The sequence below is a fragment of the Phalacrocorax aristotelis genome, chromosome 8 (assembly GCF_949628215.1).
Source record: "Phalacrocorax aristotelis chromosome 8, bGulAri2.1, whole genome shotgun sequence".
Taxonomy (NCBI): Eukaryota; Metazoa; Chordata; class Aves; order Suliformes; family Phalacrocoracidae; genus Phalacrocorax; species Phalacrocorax aristotelis.
The window spans coordinates 42,071,664-42,097,000 of NC_134283.1; the positions used below are offsets into that span (position 1 = coordinate 42,071,664).

At 41.0% G+C, this 25,337-nt stretch overlaps 1 protein-coding gene across 1 annotated transcript in view; it reads left to right on the forward strand.

Moving 5' to 3' along the window:
• TRPC7 (transient receptor potential cation channel subfamily C member 7) overlaps window positions 1-25,337 on the forward strand; it is a 73,568-nt gene that overhangs the window by 37,458 nt on the left and 10,773 nt on the right. Inside the window, exons 3-7 of the mRNA XM_075102868.1 lie at window positions 2,124-2,288; window positions 8,391-8,607; window positions 13,625-13,858; window positions 15,777-16,041; window positions 22,698-22,893. Of these exons, the coding sequence (XP_074958969.1) occupies window positions 2,124-2,288; window positions 8,391-8,607; window positions 13,625-13,858; window positions 15,777-16,041; window positions 22,698-22,893 (1,077 nt within the window). The remainder of the gene's footprint in view (window positions 1-2,123; window positions 2,289-8,390; window positions 8,608-13,624; window positions 13,859-15,776; window positions 16,042-22,697; window positions 22,894-25,337) is intronic.

Genomic DNA, 25,337 nt, shown 5'->3' on the forward strand with positions numbered 1-25,337 from the left:
TGTCTCATTGCCAAGGACAACTGCATTTCTTTGTCTGAATCAATTCTCATAATGCGGTGAACAATTACAAGAGCAGGAGGAAGCTTGGCTGTTGCTTTGGCCCTTCCCCTCAGAAGTCTGCACATCTACGAGTGTAATTTTCTTTCCACGAGTTGCTACAACTGCTATTGAATTCATCATATCTGAAAATAAATTTTACAGAGGGAATCAATTCTCTGTCTAGCTTCCTTCCACTTCATCTTTCTGCCCATTTGCCAGAACGATCAAAAGCCCTAGCAGCATTAGCCCAAACATAAACAGCGAGCATCAGGAAATGCCTCCTTGCAATACTGTTATCATCACCTTAACCTTAAACTTTAAATGCTCAGAATGACTAGGAGGGATGATTTATAGATTATCTTTTTTGAAAGCTTTCTTTTTTTTTTGAAAACAACTTAAAAGAAAACATACAAAAAGTGTTATTTCCAAGCTTAAAAGAAAGAATATTAAAATGTTAATGTTTCCAGGAAAAAAATTCTAAAGACAAAAGAGGTTAAAAGTGCCTCTAAAATGTCTTCACTCTGATTGATTTATTCAGTGGAAGGAGTAAAGTCTTATTTCCCATTTTTTCTTTTTAGGAAATGCAGGCCCCCAAGCCTAATTCATCTGAAGAAACACATTTTAAATAGCTGGTAATGTGCTGTTAAAGAAGGACATGCACTATTCCACAGCAATCCTAATTACTGTGCAACGGTATTTGATTCCGCACTAGCAATAAACTGATCATTTAAACTCACAGTAACGGTTTTGTTATTATGCAAACATCTAGAAATGAGTCCATTGAATTCCCAATTTGATCATTATTTCATAGATAGTGAAGACGAAAGCATAGTGAGAATTTTCTCTACTTTTCAGACCTAATAAAATTACAGACTCCAGCTGAAATGCCCCCAGCTGGTTGCAGCTGAAAGGGCTGAAGCGAGGCAAGGGTCCATGTCCACCCGGCCAGGCAGGGGCAACAGCGGCCGTGAAGCCCCCTCGCAGCCTCAGCGTTCTTCCTCTCTTTCTCTCTCTACCCGCTTCGTCCCCCCCCCTTACCCCCAGAAAGTTCTATATTTTGAAATAGTAGAAGGTTTTACATTTCCCTCCTAAGAACATTTATTCACCCACAAAACTCATAAATGAAGCACTCAGTTCTGCTAATGCAATAAACTACATTAGCAACATAATTATTTTTCATCTTTTCTTTCAGTTATTTTGCCTTTTAATTACCTTTCTTTGTGATTAAAGATAGTCACATTCTAAATTCAATCATCCTGAAGAACAATATGAAATAAAGAAGTTTAATCTTTATTATAAAACTCTTCCATGGGATTCAGTGGTGGTGTAATTTTACCATTAAGAAATTGCCCTTTTCAGTTGTCTGCTGCTTGCCTTTTCTTTTTCCTCCCAATAATAAACTGAAGAAGAATCTCACCTACAGGATACAAAACATGTACTTTCTGTACCAGAGCAGCACAGCTTTTCCTTCTGCTTTTAAATTTATCTTTTTGTCCGATCAGTAAAGAATGAGCTGTCATTTTTTGAAAGGTAATCTGAGATAAAGCATTTAAAGTAGCAAAATACCAAACCCTTGCAGTTTACAGGAGAACTGTGCAGAATGGTTCGCTTTGGGTCTGTATGCAGTGAATAGAACAATGTAATATCAGTGCTGTGTTGAAGTACTATTTCAATGGCCTATGTCTCTAGCAAGTTAGCAGAGGTTTACTCCAGCTTGCCATCGAAGTGCCTCACTGTGTCTTTTCCGAATCTCGATGAAGGCTGTCTCAGATGCAAATGCTGACCCCACAGAGGCACTTTGTCAGTGCTGACACTGGCGGGTGTTGGGTTTTGGCCTTGGAGGTCTCCTGTCTAACAAAACTGTTATCTAGAGAAGACAAGAAGCAGAAGTGAAGCACATCCCGCCAGTACCTGGGTGTTTGGGGTGCCTGGTTTGCAGTTCTCTGTTTGTGACACCATGAGCTATGTTGGACAACAAAGAAGTGCTCCATCTTGTTCCACTGGCAAGTTCAACAGGTTATTCACTGAAATCTTATCCTTTTTATACAATGCTACTGACACTTCTGTTTCTGTTTCTTTTACAGTTTGTTGCTCACCCCAACTGCCAGCAACAATTGCTAACCATGTGGTATGAAAACCTCTCAGGCTTACGGCAGCAATCTATAGCTGTGAAGTTCTTGGCTGTCTTTGGGGTCTCCATTGGCCTGCCCTTCCTTGCCATAGCCTACTGGATCGCTCCCTGCAGCAAGGTACAAACTCATTAAGGTGCATGGTTTTTAGGATCATTTCCATCCAGGGCCTGGAATGAAGTCACATATTTTTCTGTAACGCCATTGGGAAGTGATTAATGCTATTCTTTAAGATTGCCCAAGGGGTGAGGGAGCCTGAGGTGTTGTTTGATATACACAAATGGAGCAATTAGGTATGGGTTGAGGTTCATCTTCACAAGTAATAAAGGTGGGATGATGGGGGAAGGAAACATTGAGACAGTGGGTGACAAGAAAAGAATAGGAACAACAAAGCGACAGAAGGTAACAACATGGGAGGGGGGTGAAAAGGAATAGAAGAATGACGAAAATGGGGAATAACTAAAGGGGGAGATCTTTGTTGCTCTTTTAGATAACTCTCATGTTTAAACTCCCATTCCTTTCACGTACTTTATGTTTCAGGTTCCTCCCTTCTTCAGGGCCCCCCTTTTCTCTTTCCTTCTTTCTGATCTTGAATTTTTAGTTAGCAGAGCATTATTACAACACATGTGCCTGAAACCCTGGCAAGCCCCAGGGGACTGCTCAGTACTGCAGAGAAGACTAGATTCAATCATAAAGTCTTTATGGTTTTGAGGGGAAAGCTGCTGAAACTTGGAAAACTGCAGTGTACCTAAATGTGACTGTGCTATGTCTCACAGCATCAGATGTAGCAGGAGATTTTTGCTGAAACCTAGAGGTCAAAGGACCAGAGCCAACCATTACCTTAAGTAAAAGCTTGAGCTGTCTGTAGTATGAAATCTGTAGTGAGGTTTCCATCCTCATAGTGTCTGCTCAAGCAAGTGGAGATAGATAGGTGTGTGGCTGAGTGATATATTGCTTTTTCACTGCTCTTGCCACAGAAGAAAAGGGTGGCAGGGAAGAAGATCATTTCACATTCAGCAATAGCCAGCAACATCATCCATTATAAGGTAGGGGTCTCCAGCAAGAGGCTTATCAGAGGTACCTGAATTTGATAAAATGACCCCTGGCACTGGTAATTTATTTGGTCTTGAAAGCATCTTCTCCCATTTTCTTTAAAAGCCAGTGAGGAATGCTTTCTAAATTTGTCAGGCCCAAGAAATTATAAATCCATGGGTGGGTATTAAGGAAAGAGTATAATTTGAAAAGATTTATGTTGGTGAACTCAGACAAACCTTTTGAAAACACTGTTCCAGAACATCCGAGATAATAAAATGTGTTTAAGGCTTGGTGTCCTCCAAAATATTTCCAAGGAAAGTACTTTCTCTTGGAGTAATTGAGAATGTAACTTCATTTTCTCAAGGTTTGTATCAACACAAAACCCCACAGCTTTTATGAATACTGGCCAGGTCTCCAGAGCTTCACACAGAGGAGTGCATGTGAAAGCTGGGCTGTGTTGCAGGTGGTTTTGGTTAGGTCGTAGAGGGAATTCATGTGTGGAATTATCTCGTTGATTCCGTTATGTCAGACCTCAGTCTAGCAGGGATTTATGAAGCTGTTTAATTTCCTTCACCTCTGTTGAATGTGCTGGGAGTTGGCACACCGGCGAACAGCAACATTTGTGGTATATTCTCAGAATTACAGAGATTGCATTTGAATGTAGCAATAGGTGGGGAGAACAATTAGGCTAGAAGTAAGTGGAGAATTTAAATTAAAAGCATAAAAACTAGGAGAAAAAAACTGAGGCAAAAAAATTTAAAAGAAATCAGGTTTACAGCAGAAATAAGAAATTATTGAGGAAGATATTTGGTTTTAACTCGTTGAGGTAGGTGTGTTAAAATTAAAGAAAATGGAGGGAGGGGAACTTAACTTTCTATCAGCTGTGATTTCATTACATTAAACATTTTGTGCATTCTTAGTTTTCAATGTCCCTTTCTTTTCACCCCACTTCAGACTGTGAAAAACCATACAGAATCTTCTGTCATAATTGAAAGGTCTTTCAGGCAGGAATTGTCTTTTAATGCATGGCTTTGAATTGATCAGAACAATGTAGTCTTGATTTTTGATTGGGGCCTGTGATAGAAATAACTGAATGATGAATGCATTTTTCCTCCATGAATTGGTACCTCACCCAAAATAGTCATTATAAGGTTGAAGGGTTGAGGGTTGATGCATGAGCCTTGTATCACAGTGTTACTGCAGACAATTTTCCAGAGGCAGCATATTCACTCTAAGGATGATGATGTTAACAGAAGATTTGCATGTGATGCTCTGAGCAGCCCAATTTTGTCCTGGTCAATTTTAGAAGCGTTTTGTTTGGTTTTAAGTCATGGAAACAATCTTGATGTTACACAATTGGGTAATGACGTAATTTTTCCATAGTAACAATCAGCCAAGATATTTAACTTAAATCAAATCAGGCATGCCTTAAAAGACACATGGATACCCAGGCATGAGTCAGGGACTAATTTCTGGGATAAGACAGTGAGAAAAAGGAAGGCAATTTCTGTAACGTAGAATGCTGCTTATAGGAGCTGCCCTGACCAATACTACTGTGTATCACATTCTTAAGATGTATTGGTCAGATTCTGCAGTTTCACACAAGGTAATAGAGTAATTCATATCTCAGAATCATGCCTTCACTGATGTATCTTAGCAAGGAATATGTTTTACCTTTACCCTTTACCCCTAAAAGAAAATTTGCTTTAATAAAGCCCCATGGGGTTAGAATACCACCCTTGAAAATTTAGTAAATAGTATTAACTTGAGTTTGCAGCTAAACTCTTAAGTCTTCTTTTGCATTCAGTTGTGCAGAGCTGTCTTTATTAAAACCAGTTTTAGTGTCAGTCATTCGTTCACTTATAGATGCACAAACTGTTGACACAACCCGTGGTGTGTAAGCCTATCCTATCTGGATATATCTGTGTTGACTCAACCATCTCATGGAGTCTGTGACTCTGAAATGAGCTGTTGCTTTATATGTTGGTGTCCAAAACCTGTTTCACTGCTGATCAAAGGAGAAGAAAAGTGAGAGAATGGAAAAATTGCACAGTCTGCTGCTCAAAAACGTAATAACAGGAGTAAGCAGGACTGTTCGGACTGTCTGCAGAAGAATTTCAAGAACTATTTTCTCTCCTGTCTGGTCAGTTGAAGTGCACATTCAAATATTACAACACTAACAGGTCATTTATACATGTCTCTCATTGCCTGGGTGGTTCTCTGGCTTTCATTTAGCCATGCTGGGGATTTATGGACCATAGATCCCACTGGGACAGACTCAGCACCATTAAGCACTGGAACTTTAATGGAACACTCCACCTAAAGCTGTACCTGTACCATTTTACGCTGGGTATTTTCCTCCCCAGATAAGCTACATACAATTTCTACAACAATATTCTTCATGCTCCTGCTAAAAGCATAGTAGTAAAAATAGTAATGGCTTTTTTCTTTCCTGTCTCTTGGAGTAGAGATTAATTTGCATTTGGAAAACTTTGTTTCACTATCACATTTTATATTTTTTCTTTTTGACTTGTCTGAATGCTTCATTATTTTCTCGTAATATGGTTTGGATACTAAGACATGAAATGGGCTGTTCTTAAAAATGAACCTTTGTGTTCACACACCGTCAGTGTCTCTGTCTTTACAGTGACAGCCAGGCACTTCCCTGCAATCCTGATTTGATGAAAGATGATATTTTTATTTTAAAAAGTAATTGAGAAATTGATATATCAAGTAGTTAAACACCTTGAGCTTAACTGTATCATGTTGCTTGAAAAATATATCTTATTGTCATAAAGCATTAGGCTGACTGGAGGAATTGATGTTTCATTAATTTTTTTTATGGAATATTCTAGTCAACAGTTTCACCTCCTTTATCTCTTAGCTAAAAATCAGATTTCTGAGAAGATATGAAAAGCATCAGCTCAAGAAAAAACCTGTAAACTTTCCACAGTAATAAATGGGATAAAATGCTGATGTAACACTGACTAAATGCAGACTTTTGTTAAATCAGAAGAGAGCTAAGTGAAATTACCCACAGAATTCATTTGGTTCTGTAATACACAGGATTATTTCTCTGATAACCAAGGCTGTGTTACTTTAATTTCATCCACCGGTACCCCCAGGTCCTTCTCCGCAGGGCTGCTCTCAATCCCTCCAGCCCCCCCGGCCTGTGTTGATACCGGGGGTTGCCCCAGTCCAGGCGCAGGACCTTGCACTTGGCCTTGTTAAACCTCATGAGGTTCACGTGGACCCACTTCTCAGGTCCTTCTCTCTCAGGCGTGTCAACTGCACCACTCAGCTCGGTGTCATCAGCAAACTTGCTGAGGGTGCGCTCGATACCACTGTCTATGTCACTGATTAAGGTATTAAACAGTACAGGTCCCAACATGCTCTTTCTCTTTTCGTGAATTCAGGGTAGAAATGAGTCTTATACAGACTGCAAATACACTTTCTTAAAACTTTGTTGGTAAGGCCCCATATGCCCATAGTTGTTGTTATACTTTGCTCTTGCTCTTTGAGATCTCTCAGACAGGTCATATGAGGAAACCAGCTCAGATTATTGCTGTTAGGGGCATTGTACAAACGTATTCTATCAACCTGGCAGCTCTGTACTGGAAATATAAACTCTGCTACAAAATGGAAATCTACCCAACACCAGCCATCAAAAAGTGTTGAGAACTAACACTACACCAAGTTTTACAGCAGAGGAGTGAAGCAGCATCACAAGTGTTAGGACTGGTTTTAACACACTTTGTTTACTCCTGCATCTGGCATAATATTCCTAGATAAGATTAAAGAAACTTGGGGTTTGATTCAGTGCAATATCGACCCGCTTAAACACATCCTTATTGACTTCAGAAAGAAACAAGCATGTCAATATGGGCTTGGGGACAGAGCAGATTTTTTTAAGATTTTCTTTATTGGAAAGTCTTTCTGGTATTTAGGAACATGTAAATTTTGCAGTAAGATTTACTATTCTGGCAACTTCATAAAAGATTTATTTGACATTTTAACAATTCAGAGAAGAAAAAGAAATAAGAACCAGAATCATAAGGCTTCCTTTAAATTTCCACTAGACCTAAAGAGCCCTGCTTTTAAAATATTTCCTGTCCTGCAATAACAAGATACCTGGGCTCTTTTGCACAAAGCTGCTATTAGAGATAAGTAAGAAAACAGATAATTTCCCTTTTCAGTCCTTTTTCATAATTCTTATGAAGTTTTATGATCAAGTCAGTAGATATGATGAAAATTTTGAGGATACCTTGTCATCCAGGGAAGTTAACCAGTGAGTAATATACTTTTTAAAAAATCCCATTTGCTTTTACGTGGGTTTGGAAAGGGCACATATGGGATGGCACTTGCATTGCTGTCTATTGTGTCCCACACCACAGGATCGGTCCTTGCGCTGCTAAAAATGCTTCTACTCTAACATTTTTCTGGAGTAATGTTTTCTTAGATCATAGAAAATGTTAAGATGAAAAAAGTATTATTCAAAGTAAATAACAAAAAAAAAACCTTTTCAAGAAGAATGGAACAAATATTGGCTGTAGTGAAGAGATCTGCTCTTCTGATTCTTGGCTTAATTTATTGGAATAAATCTTTGTGTTCTGGGGAGTGAATTTCCAGCTTTTGTAGTAATTATGAGAGAAGACTATCATACCAAAGCATATTAAAAACATTACTAAAGAATCTTTAAACAGAAGGCTATTTCCTACTCATCTTTAATGAACCAAGAATTCACCATTAATAAAAGATTCTAATATATAATAATGACGTAAGGATGAGAAGCGGGCCCATCATTACAATTTATATTGACACACATGAGTACATTCATATAACATATACATACAAACATGTCTCTCATATAAATGTCCTGTCTCGTAATTTTCCACTTACCATATGGCCAGGACAATTAGATATTATATGTGGGTATAAAGGAGTAATATAAGATACTGCCAAGCATAGAAAATTATCCAAAGGGCATAATTTGAACTGCAATGCATAATATCTAGTAATAGCAAAGAACAACTTGAACAAATCTAAACCCTCTTTAGTTCATGACCTAGAATTAATTTCAGAATCCTTTTCACCTTGGGCAAATCGTTCAAACTTCTATAAGAAAATATCTTCCAGGAGGAGGATAAGGGAAAGAAAATCTTGTGTCTTGTGTATGTTTCATTGCAGCTGGGACGGACCCTCCGAAGTCCTTTCATGAAGTTTGTGGCACATGCAGTTTCTTTCACAATCTTCCTTGGACTGTTAGTAGTGAACGCTTCAGATCGGTTTGAAGGAGTAAAAAATCTCCCCAACGAGACCATCACGGATCATCCAAAACAAATATTTAGAGTTAAAACAACTCAGTTCTCATGGACAGAATTGCTGATCATGAAGTGGGTATTGGGTAAGCAAAACCAAAATGTTTACGAGTTCTCCGGGGAAATTGGACACGACTAGGAACAACATGATAGTGACAAGACAAAGGAAAAAAAAAAAAAAAAAAACAAACAAAATGGGTATATTGTTATTTACTTTTTTGTAATGTCTGAGATCTAGTGATGAAAACTGTTAGGTAAATAAGTGTTGTATTTTTATGATATTTGTAGTATGAATTTTTTACTGGTGAGAGGACAGGACAGCACTCAAATCTTTTAAAATAAATTGTTATCCAATGATTATAAAGTAGGGATTCATGTGGATGAAACTTTCAGGGAGTTTTAGGCAAATTCACATGTATTATTTTTCCTATAAGCACAGTTTATTCCTGGCAGGTCACCTACCTTGAGCCACTAATCTAAAAAAGCTTGGAATGATTTATTGGGAAATTGAGCTTATCAACTCTGCAGAACCTTTGCCTGCCTCCTCTGTATCTATTTTTACTCACCACCATGATTTTGATTCTTTTCTTGCAGCAAATAATTCCACTGTTCCATAAGTACTGACGACATCAAACCCCCACTGAAAAATAGGATAGGGCTGCTCCATCTGATGACTTCCTGGCCACCATTTCTTTGTTCCCTGTCCCCACAATAATCAGAACCCCATACAGGATATTAGGCTAGAAAATACTGAATAGATGCCAGACTGGATAGACTAAGTCTGTAAGATATATTTTTAAAATGGTATTAAAGCAGTTGGACAAGATGATTAGATTTTAGACTAGGTATTCTTTTCTTATAGGCAGTAGGTATCTGTCTGCCTGGGTGAGCTCCTCAGAGAAGAAGAAAACATTTCATTTAAAGTGAAGGTTTTCACTTTTCTGGGAGAAGAAAGGTGATTCATTGTACAGACTTCTGAATATAATGAGATTTTCTAATGACTGCCTACATCAGCACTGACAGTTTTCTCTGGCCATTTTACCTGTCTGCCTACATAAAGCTTCAAATAATGTTTCGGCAGTACTAAGGTGAAAGTTTGGTACCTGGGGTGTGCAGAGAGCTGGCATGGAGGTTTGGGCACTTGCTGAGCCCCATATGTGACCCTGAACTTTAAGGACTGTAAAAGCACAATGGGTGGCGGACTGCCCAGATTTTTGACTCAAAAAATCTTACTGGTATTATAAATGTGTATATGTAAGAAGAAATATAATTAAATAAAAGGAAATGCTATAGATAATTATCACAGGTAAAGTTGCCAAGACATGCTTTTCCAAAGAGGCGACTGTAAGTAGAGTAGGTATATGCTGAAGTATAAGAAGTCTTACTCTTGTGTACTAAATATAAATAACTATATTTAATCCTGCTCGGCAACACCTGCAGTTTCTGTCTTCAGACTCAACAGTGTAGGTGTACTACCTACATTACGATTCGTGGTACAATCAAAAAGTGGAATTTTATTTATTCACAGCTTGCAAATCCTTTTCTTCTGTTTCCGTTCTTTCTCTTTCCTCCTTTGTATTGTGGCAGCAATGATGAATGCTGATGACACATTACTTGTTCCAACGATAGCAGACCATTTTTGAGAAATTAGTTTACAGGTCCCTGATCCTGGTTCTTTTTTTGGGGAGAAAATTGGCTGTCTGAGTTATCTGGCTGTCAACCATAAAATTATGACGCATGTTCAGAATAACATTATTTGAGGATAATGTGCTACATTAGCATAGCATAGTGTGGCCGTGAGTGATCACAACCTGTAATAGCACTCCCTGCAATTAATCTTGCTAGAGATATGAAAAGTGACCCACGTGTATATATTTTAAGAGAAAATTACCAGCAGGAGAATTTCAGACTGGAGTTATGCAAAAAAATACCAGTGCCATCTCCTGCTCCCATCTACTTGTAATGCAGGCGAGTAATGGAGTAAACCAAGCAGAGGCTATGAATTTCAGCCAGGCAAGCACTTCATCCTGCTCCAAAAATCTATATCAGAGGCTTTACTTTCCATTAGCCTCCAGCTCTGAAAAGGCTGTAGAGGATGGCTGGATCAGCCTGGTAGCGTTGGTAGCCCATTTAACATCCCCATGAACAGCCAGATAAACAATAGCATTTTAGGTGAGAAAACACCTTTTTGGACTCACTCCTCTTTGTTATGAATGAGCATCCAAGGGCTGCAGATGATAAACCTGTGAGGATGGAGAAATACCGCAATGCTCTGAAAGGAGAACTTGCCCCTTTGTACACGGGGCATGGCACTTTCAGCTCTTGCATCTGTGGCTCATTGTATGCCTTGGCTACCTCTCCCCCTGCGGCTGGGTCTTCCCATCTCTCGCCTTCAAGTGAGGAAGGCTGGGATTTTCCTCGTGAGCAATGTAGACAAAAGCGTGCGCTGGAAGCAGGGAGGTTTCATAGGGACTCAAAATCCCCACTGCAAAAGCAGCCAAGGTAGCAGTTAAGCTCTAGGTAGACACAATCTGAACACAACTCTCTCTCTTAATCCAACACCCTTTGGAGGATCCAGGAAGGCTCAAAGGTGGCTCTCCAACATCAGCTGCTCGTGATTTACATACCAGGCCAGTTGATATAAAAATCTGACAAACCGTTCCTTTTCGTGCACGGGTGGCGAGCAGCGCTTCTGCACACTTCCATTTTTCTTCCAGATGGGCTGTGCCTGTAGCTTGACTTTCCTTCCCCTGCTGAAACCAGAAATGCCTGTCAAGGTAACATTTCAGATTATCCCTGCTGTGGGAGGACAGGCACAAAAGACCTGCAGAGGCTGCTCATATCCCACCTCTCTGTGCATCAAACTCAGGGAAACAACCTCTCCCAGAGCCATTGGGGGCCTCAGAAACACCATCTTGAAATGCAGTCACATCCTGGCAAATTTTTGTCTAGTTGCCTTCCCTTATTTCTGTTCTTACATCCCATCTTACATCCCATTCCCTGAATTATAGCTGTTTTTTCCTCTTCTCAGTATTTTTATTGAAGGAGAAGCTTTGAGTTACTCCCTCACAATGTATATACAATTACCCAGCAGTACTGACCAAATAATTACTGTAACTTTTCTACATGTCCTGAATAGACATTTAACCATATGTATGGATAAAAAATGATTGCCACACCGTTGGCAAAAAGAATGATGTAAATTATAGGCCAATAGTGTGATACTTTCACAGAGTGATTCTAATTTTAGTCAGCCTACTCAGTTTTAGACATTCCTTACTTCATTAATCTGCAATTTAGGTATATTAAGTGACCAAGATTAGAAATAAATTTGGATGGGAGAGTTAATATTTAAACCAGAAAAGACATTTCTGGGTGTCAGTGAACAAGTACTCCAGTCGGCGATGTTACCATGCATGTGATATTTCCTGAAGCGCTTTGGTAGCTTTATATGACAAGCACGTGTAAGGTGTAGAGCTAATGTCTCCTATCTATCACTTCTGGGATACCTTTTTTTTTAAGCTAGAAATGTTTCTTTAATATTTCATCCTCGCTCCAGGACAGTTCCTGAGAAATCAATTCTTCCACCTTCTCCCTTAGACTATTTGTTATTAAAACTTACTCATGGTGAATGACTGCTTGGGATGAAATTCCTGCTTTTACTCTGCCAAGCACCCGCGGACTTGAGGAGAAGAGCTGGGAGGCTCCTCTCCTGCCCTCCTCTGGCTCTGCTCAGCACTCAGCAGACCTCAGACTCTCTCCCAAGACAGATCTATATGGGGCATAACCTGTATAAGGGAACAGCTCCAAGGACCTGCCTGGAGATTCCAGGTCTATGGAGGTCACCGGCTAGCTGTGCCTTGGCCGCCAGCAGTATTGGTAGCTTAGATTTCTTTTTCTCTCAAATCCTTCCCTGTGCATAAGGACTGACAGCGGCAGTTCTTCATTCCTCCAGCCTCCGGCTAGATTCACACTGACTTCTTTCCTCCCCTATAACCCAGCTTTCAACTGCGCCTCTTGGGACACCATGTGCTTCCAGGAGTCTCTGAAGTAGCTGAGCAAATGCATTGACATGCCACACCACGAGAGCTTCCAGCAAAGAGGATGAAGAAGAGTTCACAAAAAGGACAGGGTTGCAGGAGGCCACATGGAAATTGGCAGGCACTGTTCCTGCTTGATTAAACGTGAATTTTGCTGCTGCTATGGAAACAGGATTGGGTAGAGTGTGGGAAATACTTATCAGCAGGTTAAATGTTCCAATATTTTACCTATTCAGAAGCAAGATTTTGGCCCCGGGGCCCTGTTTTGAATGAAAGTTGGGCAAGTTGGTGAATGTGACCTGAGACCTTGGGTCCAATGTGCCCACTGAATTTACCTGTCCTCCCTAGCACTCCCCAGTAGAACAGGGATGTCAAAACTTTTGAATTTTCTGGGTTTGGTGGTCAGATTATTCTGTAAGTCTATTGCCAGAAAGGTCCTAAATTCAGACTAGACTCAGGGTTTTCAAAGTGGTAGATCAGGCTTTAATGTATGGAAATCTTATGTATGATTTTAAAAAAAATATAAAAAGGCAGAACTTCTGTCTTACCTTTTTTCTGATCATACTGTATTTACCCCTGGATCAGATTTTCTCTCCCAAAGGTCTGTCTCTATTCTCAAAATGGACCCACCCACCGTTTTAGGGAAGGAGGAAACATCAGCAGAGCAAATGATACCATTTTCAGTGGCACAGTCTAGCAAGGAGATTTTGGGGACAAGAGAGGAAATCTACATTTTTTCCAAATAGACCAGCAATAGGATTTTCTAATGCCTTCAGTATTTCTTAACCATGCTTTCTCTGACGTCATCAGAAATCTACTTTACCATTGACTCATATAGTGAAATTTTGAAATTTCTACCTCATATGCACAAAAGGATATATAAGCTTAAATTTTTTAGTGTTTTATAAGAAAAGATGACCTGAACCATTCTCAAGAAATTCGATTTAATTGAAGAGTTATTTGTTTTGATCTTAGAAGCTACTGCTAGCCAGGAAACGGGTCTGTCTGAATGCAGAAAGCACTTCTTTGTTTGCTGGTTAAATGTGCTCTGGCCTTTCCGCAGGCATGATATGGTCAGAGTGCAAGGAGATCTGGGAAGAGGGTCCACGTGAATACGTGGTGCACCTCTGGAACCTGCTGGACTTCGGGATGCTGTCCATCTTTGTGGCATCATTCACGGCCAGGTTCATGGCTTTTCTCAAAGCGACGGAAGCACAACAGTACGTAGATCAGTACGTTCAAGATGATGACCTCAATAATGTCACCCTTCCCCCTGAAGTTGCTTACTTTACTTATGGTAAGATGCTTTTTGCTATCTAATGCTTCCTGTTCTTTTAGGCTAATGTGTGGCAGTGCTGAAAGCAGCTTTCTTTTTGTTACATTTATGTAGGTTTTTTTCTAATTGAACTAAATTATTCTTCTCAGATTTACCCATTCCAGCCATCTTCCTAAACAGGCAGAAAGGAATTGAGATCTGAACCTCATTCGGTCTCTGATCTTGTGCTAAGGCTACATTCAGGTCAATCATATCCTGACAAAATAGCTTGAGCAACAAAAAATCAGGAACTGGGAGTGAGCAGAATGTAATTTAAACTACAGATGAATGAACCTGCTTGGTTTTCCAAATGTGAGAGGCGGGACAAGTGTGAACACTCGTAGGATCTGGAGCTGCATTTCTAACCGGTGGTGTGCTCCGCAATTCTGTTATATCCAACGCCTGTATAATGGAAATACACGTACAAATGAGACCCATAAGCTTCTGATGCTCCTCCAAGAGGAAAACCTTTATTTTGGAGAGCCTATATTATGTATAAGTGTTAACATTTGGAAATGCAAGCAGTGGCATAGTCTTGACTATGTTATTTTTTGATGGCTGAAATGGTTTTTCTTTGACAGTCACAAATGAATAGAGCTTTGCACCCCAGTGTGGGGACTGGATTCACTGCACACCTCTGCAAGCTTTAGATGTAACCCTGAGCAAAATCCATGGGGATTTTTGCTCACAGAGGTTCTGCAGGAGCTAGAGAGGTGGGCACAAAGGCACGCCGATTGCTCCCGAGGGTTGTAAGGTAGTTATTCTAGCAGTGTGCGTGGGCTGGAGAGGAAGATCTGGGGCAGCAGACTTCATCCACTGTAGACATGCACCATGTGGTACCAGAAATGCATGCCCTGACCCCGCACCAGTGTCCATGGCCACAGGCTCGCTGATGGGCCCGTGAGCTGGTCACACTGGCTCAGCCTCTTGCTTGGTGTGTCCTCTCTGAAGGTAAGCTTCCCTCTCCCTGCCCAGGCAAGCAAGAGGCCACTGAGATGATGTGGTTTACCTCTCTGGTTTGCTGCTGACCCATTTAAAGTGAATTCATGATACAAAGGTTCAAAGGGTCCAGAACAGAATATCACAACCAGATCCTGTGAATTCCTCCATCTGCTGCTTTTCCTTTGGTTCAGATTACTGAAAATAATGCCTAAGTTTACTGCTGTGTCTTTAAAGATGTCACAGGTTTTAGCCCTGAGTCACAATCTTTTCATCAAGAAGCTCAGTTGATGCAAGGACACTTATAAGCTATATTAATACAAATGTTCAAATATTCAGTAGATTAAATGAATGATGCATATCTGGTATCAACAAGAAGCTTTCTAAAGGAAAAATATTAGAGTGACTAGACTGCAAGAATTGGTTTTAATTTAAAGGTAACATGAAGATGATACACTTGATGGTTATATCAGCTTTATCCAAACAAATGCTAACTTTCTTATCTAATGGTAGGGGGAGAGATCTTAGTCTCCCTCATGCTTCCTTTCCAAATATTGACACAGCGCCATGTATCCAAATCAATAGCCGAACTCCACTGCGTTGTGGTTTTGGGTCTCCAGCTCAAGGGCTTCAGATGGAAAAGGCACAGCGCAGTTGATGTTTGACCAGGAAACAAAATAACTCATTCGTTTAAAGCCATGCTATATATTTGCTATGTGTCTTTGGTAAATCCCAGTGACTTGCTCATTTCTCATCTTTACCATGTGAAAAATACAACTAATTCTTCTCACCCATATTTGTACAGTACGCTGAGGACTTCAGTAACCAGTCATTCCAAACCTTTTATTTCTTTAACTCCTGGCCAAAACCAAGATTCAGTCTTGAAAAGGGGTGATTTATCATCATAACTTTCATCTAACACTTTTTGTTACTAATACCTAGTGTACATGTATTGTTTTAGCCAGGAACAAGTGGCTTCCCTCGGATCCTCAGATCATTTCAGAAGGACTGTATGCCATAGCTGTGGTACTCAGCTTCTCCCGCATTGCTTACATTCTTCCAGCCAACGAAAGCTTCGGTCCCCTGCAGATCTCTTTGGGGAGGACTGTGAAGGATATCTTCAAGTTCATGGTCATCTTCATCATGGTGTTCCTGGCCTTCATGATTGGAATGTTCAACCTTTACTCTTACTACCTTGGTGCAAAATACAACCCTGCGTTTACAACGTGAGTACCTATGGAAAAGTGGCTGCTCTTGCAGGGCTCAATCCATTCGGTCCATTGCTGCTGCAGGATCTGCTCAGATAGTTTCTACTCCAGCCATGTGGGGAAGTCACATCCAGACTTTGCCTGGGAAACTTGTACCACAGCCTCTAGCCCTAGTAGCCAGCTCAAGGCCTAAATGTAGGGAGACGTGTAGTTCAGAAATGGTGATTTCTGGAAATCAGAATAACAGATCAGGAAAATATTTTGTGAGATGTTCAGTTTAATGAGTCCAGAGAAACAGTGGAGAAGAGGTTAAACCTAAGATTATTGTTCTTAAAACTGCAAGCCAAAATTTATGTAAAATAAGGAAGAATTTTGCTTATGTGTGGTTTGTTTTAGGAAACCACCTGATTATTATGTGCACATCTGCTGAGCCAGCTGCTAGTCATGATGCTCAAAGTAGCAAAACAAACCAGGATGCCTAGGCTGTGTTTCTTAAATCCTGGCTGGGTACTTTTCAGCAGAGGTGATGTGAAAGCTGCACGGAGCATCATGCCAGGTTACTGGCACACAGGGCAGTGGGTCTGCCTGGGTCACGATCCCCTGCCAGTGCTCGTTGCGTGGCCGCACAGCCCTGCGAGGTGGGTCTGCCAGAGACCCTGTCTCCACCTTGTCAGGGATGTCAGGAAGGGAAAGAAGCTGGGCAAATGCTTCTAGAATGAGGTTCAGCCTGCAGCTGTAGGGAAAGCCTACAACCCTTCGTAGGTAGCACAAAATGCAACCTTGATTCTCTGGGACGCCAGGAACCCTAGCCCCAACCCTGGGGAGGGAAGACGAGGTCTTGAAGGAGCTTTCAGAGGAGGGGACATCCTGGCGCCCTGCTGTGTCAGAGGGACATGTCCCATGCATCCGCAGGAAAGCCTCCTCCCTTGCACTGCGATGTGGCACCAGCATAGCACTGTGGCAGTCAGCTTTGTGTCTCACAAAACCACTATGACTTGTCTTAGGAACGCGGTGGGAGCTTTCCTTCCCACACACCCGTCTGTGAGGGAAGAGGAAAGCTTGGCATAATGTTTTCCCTTTGCTATGATCTGACTTCCAGGCCATGCTTGTAATGCGTGAGCCCACGGCACGTACCAGATGCAGAGCAGAGAGCAGCTGGCATTTGATGTGTCATTTCTCTAACACGTCACACGGTGAGCTGGGGGCTTAGCTTGTAGCTCCTCTAGGAGAAGTGACCTTTTCAGCATCATTTCTGTCCTGCGAGTGGCTGTTTCCTTCCAAATGCACAGGAGCCGGTTTTACCACACCACCCTCTTGTGTAACATGATGTTTACTTTATCTAATTGAGCCAAATGTGCCTTATAGACCTCTCCTCTAACCCCAGGATACATTTTAATGGAAGGATTTATGAGGCCAGGTGCAATTACATTTATCTGTGCTAGGTGTTAAGGTAGAAGAAAATTGAACATGTGGGATGTGACTTGCTTCTTATTTGAAGAGGAGGAGATGCCCTTGAAGCACAAGACTTAATGAGAAGCTGAGTCGATACCATCCTTGATTGCCTGGTGGCACAGCAACCCTCAGTTACGGTATCCCCCAGGCACATCTCTAGAGCATGTCACTTACAAATTCCAGTCTCTGATGCAACGCCATGCAGTAACTCTTTCATTAACACTCATTACCTAAGTGGATCTTCCAGCAGTTACTATCTTTTGATGGAAATAATAAGCAAACATTGACTAATATGCTGACTGCTCACTGGAGTAAAGGTTGCTTAAATGCCTGAGGGACGTTTGGATTGGGAAGAGTCTTATCAAACAGCAGTGTTCTTCCTCCTTAACTTCAGCCTGGTGACTACTTATCCTGGAGGGACTTCATGTTGTTATGAAGCAAATTTTCTATGGGCATAACTTTTCCTTCGAAGAATTTGGAAGAGATTTAAAATAGACTTACTTTCTTCTGATCATTCAAACACACGGGAGTGTCAAATGAAGATCAGTGGAAATAAGCCCTTTCATCATATGAAACAAAGAGAATAGATTAACATTCTATCCTGAAAATCCTTCTCAGATATCTCACTCAACAAGCTAGAAACCCTGAGGTATACAGTCTCAAACAATTTTAATAAACTAATGGCAAGTTTATACTGGCAGATGGGCAGCTACCAGCTCTAGCAACGTTTCCTTCTCTATTTTTCATGAGCTGCCTGTGGGCCTTGCTGAAGGAGGTGGGCTTCTGCTGCCATTAACTTATTAATGAAAAGAAGGGAGATTTCAGCATTAGAACTGAGTAAGGAACTCAGCTGTTCATTCACTGAGAATTCACTGGTGCAAAGAAGAATAACGCGTACTTTGGTGTCCTCATAACCCTTCTGTGACTTCAGAGACATCGCTGAATGCATTTCCTGGCAGCATGTTTGCAAATTCTAATGAGGATGAGTGAAATTTTACAGAAAGCAAGTTTTATACTCAGAAATGTGACTATTCAACTGTGTGACCTGATTCTCAGAGATCACTTGGCTAGTCATGACAGAAGACCCGTTGGATTTGTGCACTAATTGATTGTAGCCAGTTTCAAAGGGCATTGAATTGACAGCTCGTTGGATAGCCTCAGTGAGAAACCTTAGACGAACAGCTACTCACTGAAATAACCCCAAATTACACATTTAAGAAAACCACAGCTTCCCAGCACAGTACGTAGGCAGAAGAGAGCGTACGTTTGTCCAGATAACACTCAGAGGGAATTGCTTGCTTAGTTCTAATGATAATAATCAGTGAATGTTTGGTTTAACTCAGCTTTCATCCTCTCTTGCTATTGCACTTTTGAAATTGTGTGCTCTGTTTTGCTTGTGTTGCCATCTCCAGAGCAAGCACGTAGCACCCCGGTGGCCTCTGAACCGAATTATCATGCAAAGTTTCTGTCATTTCTTCCATTTTAATGTTCTGGATGCAAAGGAAATAAAGATGCAGTGGACTTTACTTCACACAGATTATTTAACTAACCATGGTATACTTTTAAAATTTATTTTGAGTTCTTCAATGCTGAAAAGTAGACCATTTCCACCACAGTTGCAACCAACCCCAGTTATGTTTATCTGTTTATTGTGTGCTGTGTACAGAACACAGCTCTTGAAACAGCCTGTAATTAAGAACATGCTATGCAAACAAGATCGAAATGGAGGCAAGACTGATTGCATTCATCTTGCTTTCTGCATCACAAATCAGCTGCAGGCTACAATGCAAGGTTTTCTGCTCACCCTCCCCAAAGGGAAATGTGACTCACCGTTCAGTGCCAGTGTTACTTCAAGATTTGAAGGCTTTTTTCTTCTCATTTTTGCTTTGTCAAAATGTGATATTTTTGCAGATTATATTGACTGCATTGCTTTTCTGGCAGTGTTACGTCTCAATCAATCAATTTAAGGAAATAAGTCTGAAAGGATCCCTTAAGCTTTCTTAAAGAGGAGGACACAAGATTGACATGAAATCATAGCCTTGCCATGATCTTTTTTGATTAACAGTACACTGCTGTTTACAAAAGCGAAGAAAATCTGCAGTTAGATGATTGTCTATTGGTCTGTTTTCTTCCTTGATACACAATCTTTGTTTAACTTTTACAGGAGTATGTGTACTGAAACAAAAGAAATCTCTCTGCTCTCTTCTCACTGCAACAGTTGGCTCTACCACAGTAGAGAGAGAGATGGCAGTGTACCCACCTCCGCAAGGAGCATCAGTCAATCTGCCACTGCCAGATCTTCCTGCTGCCAGGAGCTGTCAGTCTGGGCAGGACTCCTGACTTCCTCCATTCCTTCATTTGTCTGCCTTTGAGAAGGATAAAACACCCGCTGACCTTGCAGGAAGGGGGTAAATTGCTTAGCGGGCAAGGATGAGACACATCAGCATCTTGGAATCTTTAAGAACTTGGCTCCAAACATCCTCATCTCATGTTTTAACAAGATGTTCTCAAAAAAACCCCAAAAACCCACAACCAAATCCAACTGATGTTCCCCGTGACCTGTGCCAAATCTCATGCAATTTGGCAGTAATCTAAAAGGGAGGAGGAAAGAGCCATCCAGCCTTTTTGGAGGGTAGGGATGGACTAGTACAAGGTCTCTTTTGAAAGGTTTCCTCTACATGAGGGAGAGCTGCACCTGCCTGGGGCATTGCTAAACAGTTTTGGGGTGTTAAAGGTCAGGTCCACCTCCCACACCACCTTCCCAGTCTCACCACTATGGGCACTGGTCCCTTACGTGACACTAGGAATAAGGACTATGGACATTTGCACTGGACCCCAGCGCCCTGGACCCTGCCTCCCTCATCTGCAGCACTCAGGGTGGTTAAGGCCACTCCCAGTCCTTAATTAACTTTTCAAGGAGAATCTGGCACCTCTCCAGAGCAAAGGTTAGTGCTTCAGCTGCAGAAAAGGAGCAGAGATGACACGTCGTATTAAAATCTGCTGGCAGGGTGCAAAACTAAGAGAACCTTTGCAAATTAAAAAAGGAAGGTTAATAGCAGGGTGCAGCTGGGATCAAGGCTGGGGGTTATGGGTTTTATTAGTTTGATAAGTGGCTTAGGTGGTGGATTTTGAAGCCAGAGATTTTTGGTGTTATATATGTCCTTCAACTGGAAAGTACAACATTTACAGAATAAGCACCAGCCAGGGGCTACCATAACCGCGAAGGGTATCTGACACCTCAATGCCGGTTACCCTGCTGCCAATAAGGGCAGGAGACAAGAGCAGCGTGTTACAAGAGAGGAAATGTCCAGCAAGTGGAAAAGTGGTGGCACTTGTTTGCAGCACAGTCATAGCTCATCCCACAAGTGTATTGTTGCATGGTGTCCCAGCCTCATGCAAAGCAGCGAGGGGGAGTGAACACGGTACCAGCGACTCTGAGTATCATGGAGAGTGAAAACAAAGACACATTTTAAATGAAGTTGTGCAACATGTATTTGAAATACCACTCAAGATTACTCCCCCCAGGTTAATGCAGTTTTACTAGCTGAGAATGATATTAAATATTTACTGCAGTCTTACTGCTACTTGTAAATGGAATATGGAATACCATATGATGGGAGATAAATACCAGTTTGCTTTGGCAGAAAGGAACTGTCCAATGCTCTGCACTAGCTTTTCAAAGGCTTGAAATTAATTCCTCTTGCTTTTATGCATGGTGTAATTGATACTAGAGTTGGTGTACAGCTTATTGTTCCCTTAGGACATGTCGTATCTTGTGTCTATAATCTGTTTTTATAAACAGATTTAGCAGGATTAGGCTGCCACCCTAGTAAAGAACATTTCATAAAAATAATTTGTCAATGGCATTGTTTTCTTAGAAGGTATTTACCTGCTGGTGCGGATGGAGGGGAGAGAAAGAGGAGGTACTTAACTGTTAATGTGCTAAGGACTGTTCTGTGAAGGCAAAATTGCTTCTAAATTGAAAATTAAGCTAACTGCTTCCAAAATGTATCGGCATCCCTCCCTCCCTCCCTCCCTCCCTCCCTCCCTCCCTCCCTCCCTTCCTCCCTCCCTTCCTTCCTTCCTTCCTTCCTTCCTTCCTTCCTTCCTTCCTTCCTTCCTTCCTTCCTTCCTTCCTTCCTTCCTTCCTTCCTTCCTTCCTTCCTTCCTTCCTCCCTTCCTCCCTTCCCCCCTTCCCTCCCTTCCCTCCCTTCCCTCCCTTCCTTCCCTTCCTTCCCTCCCTTCCCTCCCTTCCCTCCCTTCCCTCCCTTCCTTCCCTTCCTTCCCTTCCCTTCCCTTCCTTCCCTTCCCTTCCCTTCCTTCCTTCCCTTCCTTCCTTCCCTTCCTTCCTTTCCTTCCTTTCTTTTTCTCAACTGTGGCTGCTCCCCTTATGCCTGTTATGGCTTTGACTCCTCTGAATCATGCTCCTCTTTTGACCTGTCAGTCCAGCTGCATCTTTTCCAGCCCCACTTCTCTTTGTTGTTGGCTTATTCCCCTCTTTTTTCCTATCTTTCAACCTTTTAATTTTCCTCTGGTTCCTTTCTACTTTCAAGGAAGGGTAATAATTAAATCAAAACGCCTCTCTGTAACACCTTCTACCACTCCTTAATTTCTAATTCTTGCTACAAATGTTTGGGCATTTGGCTTGTTTGCAGTCCCAAAGCAGGATGGGAAGAAAATCAGACTATGGCCTGACTACATTTGCACTGTGTGCTTGTTACAGTAATGCCACTAATCAGAACTTTTCAGTCACTCCTCCTGGGTAAAAAGTAATGCTCCTCTTCTGCCCTGGAAACTGCTTACAAGGAGGTCAAACTAGGTTCCTTCTTCCCTTTCCCAGATAATCTCTGCCTGTCTTTTCTGGACAAGAAAAGGGTGAGTAAGTAGAATTTAAAAACCCTACACAAAATGTTTCAAACTACAAGTTGCCTGTGAAGAAATCCTTAATAGGGACACAAAATCCAAGTACAAAATAATACACCTGAGAAGAACAGAGAGAGCAAAGAAGGGGACGCTGTAACCTTATAGTATCAATCAGAAATCATATTTCTTTATCAAATCAGGAAATGTGTCTTGGCGCATCCCTGGGTAATAGATAATGGCTTACACTGACTGTGCCAAAGCATCATATTCATACTGGTGTATTGCCACTTTTATTATTAGCATTTGGCCTGGCTAACCTGGTGTCAACTCTATGAAGTGATTGTTTGCTTTATTTTTAGGGTAGAAGAAAGTTTTAAAACCTTATTCTGGTCAATATTTGGCTTATCTGAAGTGATATCTGTGGTGCTGAAGTACGATCATAAATTCATTGAGAATATTGGATACGTACTCTATGGAGTATATAATGTGACTATGGTGGTGGTGCTGCTTAATATGCTAATAGCCATGATCAACAACTCCTATCAGGAAATTGAGGTAAGATAAGAAATTAGATTACAAACTCAATGTCCTTAATTATGACTCATAGTGAAAATTTAAAAAAAACAAGGAAGCTGTAAATTATTCCCTATGAATATTAGAGTGAGGCTGAAACACAAATCTTGTGGTCTGTAAGAGTTAAGGCTGGGTCTGTCCTCCTCAAATCAGGACTGAATGAAAAATTAACAATGAATCATTTCTAGAACAAATTCAACTTCCTTGTCCTTAATGACCATCTGTGAGTAAACTCAATTTCCTTTATATGTATTTAATGAAAGCAGTTTGTGATATTTTTTACTATGCTCATTATGATAATTTATCTACATGTGTGTTATCTTAGCTGCATTGTTTACTTATGATAGAGCAAGTAATATTTCACCTGGTTTTTTGCACTGTTCTCTACTGCTTAAAAACCCAAGACCATGTAGGTCTGAAACTCATGTCTGCATATTTAAAAATTTCACATCTTCCAAAATCCAGCTATACAAGCTTAATATAGATTTTTTTGAGGAATGTCTAGGTCTGCAAAATGTAACTGCATGAAAATTCAGAAAAAGCAACTTTCAAAGGATATGAACACACCCTCAAGGAATATGAATAGGTTTCTGTAGAAAGCTGTTTGCAGGGTTTACCCCAACTTGTTCAGTAGTATTGGCATTAGCAGACTGGATTTGCTAAGTGCTTTGGATATAAACAACTCCCAGCTAATGTAAATAAAGGCAGAAAAAAACATGATTTGTATAACGTTAATGCTGAGTCACCACTTTCTTCTGCTTTGTTAAATGCCAAGTTTCCATAGCTGGGTTTGTATTAATTATTTGTTCTAATCTCCCCTCAGAGCCTGACGCTGCAAAAGGCCAGAGCTGAAAATACTTTCTCACTGAAGCGTCTGATTCACCCATGTACTGTCATGCAAATATAACTCTATCTTATGCCTGCTTTAACTAAGTCTAAATGTCAGAGAGACCTTATGTACGTTCTTTGCCCCAGAAGCCTTCCTGCATTCAGAAGGCAGAGTCATTTCCCCAAAGGCTTCTAATCACTTAAGATCAAGCATCTCTGAATCCTCTTCTACGGACACAAGATTTACTTCTGAAAGGGTCTCAGCCTCTTACTGCTTTTTCTAGTTTATTGTAATAGGTAGACATGCTCTTGAAAGTTTCCAAAGAAAAAATCTCTAAAAATACCTGAATAGCTGACCTATATTGACTTTCTAGTCTAAACTTTGTGATGACCATTTTCCTGGAAAAATGCTTTATCATCATTCTTGATTGTGTGGAAATTTTCAAAACTTTGTTAAAGACTCCTTGTAACTATCAGCAAGCAAAACGAGTGTGAGCTGTTTGGCCCAGATCTTCATACTTGAGGACTGGGAAGAACTAGTAAATCTCATCCTAGTTCCTTTCAGTCCTCAGTAGCAGAAAGATTAAAGACAGCGTCATCCTACTGACTGCAGAGGAAGTGCTTTTTGCCTATGTGTTTATCTGATGATAGCACTGTCACTAATGACAAAGGATGGTCATTACTTAGGAATTAAATCCCTTTATGGTCAGTGGGGACATGTTTTACTCTTAGCTGGAGTGACAAGACCACATTCTCATGGTTTCCATTGAACATCTCTCTTCAGCTACTTCTGGTTTTATTCTGCTAATACTTCAAGTATTAGTGCTTCCTGCCAACTTGGCATTTATGGAAAGAAGAAAAGTCCTTTTGCCAACCAGAAACCAGAACTACGTCCATCAGTAGACCTTTAGCTGCTTGTGACCATAAACAGTTCACAAATGATTTCCACTGTAATTCATCTTGAGGCTTCTGTGGGGGGCAACCCCAAGCAATGAGAAGGTCAAGCAGAAGTGAATGCTGCTCCACTGGCGAAGACATATTGCTGTAACTGTGACAGAATTAATGTCAGCTGTGCTATGCCAGTTTTTGACTGGGTTTCAGGGCTACGGGGTAGTCAGCAGAACACAGATGTGCATGAATATGGGGTATTGGCAGACCCACTCTCCTATTGATGCTGCTGGCCTTGACATAAACCACAATGAAAGCAGCTGTATCACATCCTTTCTTTTGCCTGATAAATGGTCCTGATACATTGCCCTGACCATCCTCCTATACAAACGCCAAGCAGACCCATAAAGTATGTGCTAAACCTGGCCCCTGTACTTGGAAGTGATCATGGCCCACCTTGATAGTTCATAAAGAAAATTACAGGCACTGAGTGATGGACTTCTTCTCCACCTTCATCAGTGACAGGAGGTGAACAGTAAGAGAATTAAGGTGTACTGATATAGGGGTACATGATGGTGAATGCAAACAGGATCAATGAGGAAATCAGCTAATAATAGAAGAAATCTGTGACCTAGCCTCTTCTGTGGGGGTTGCGTGGCAAATGCAGTGATAACAGTTAGCTGGCAGTTAGATAACATTGCAGTTGATCA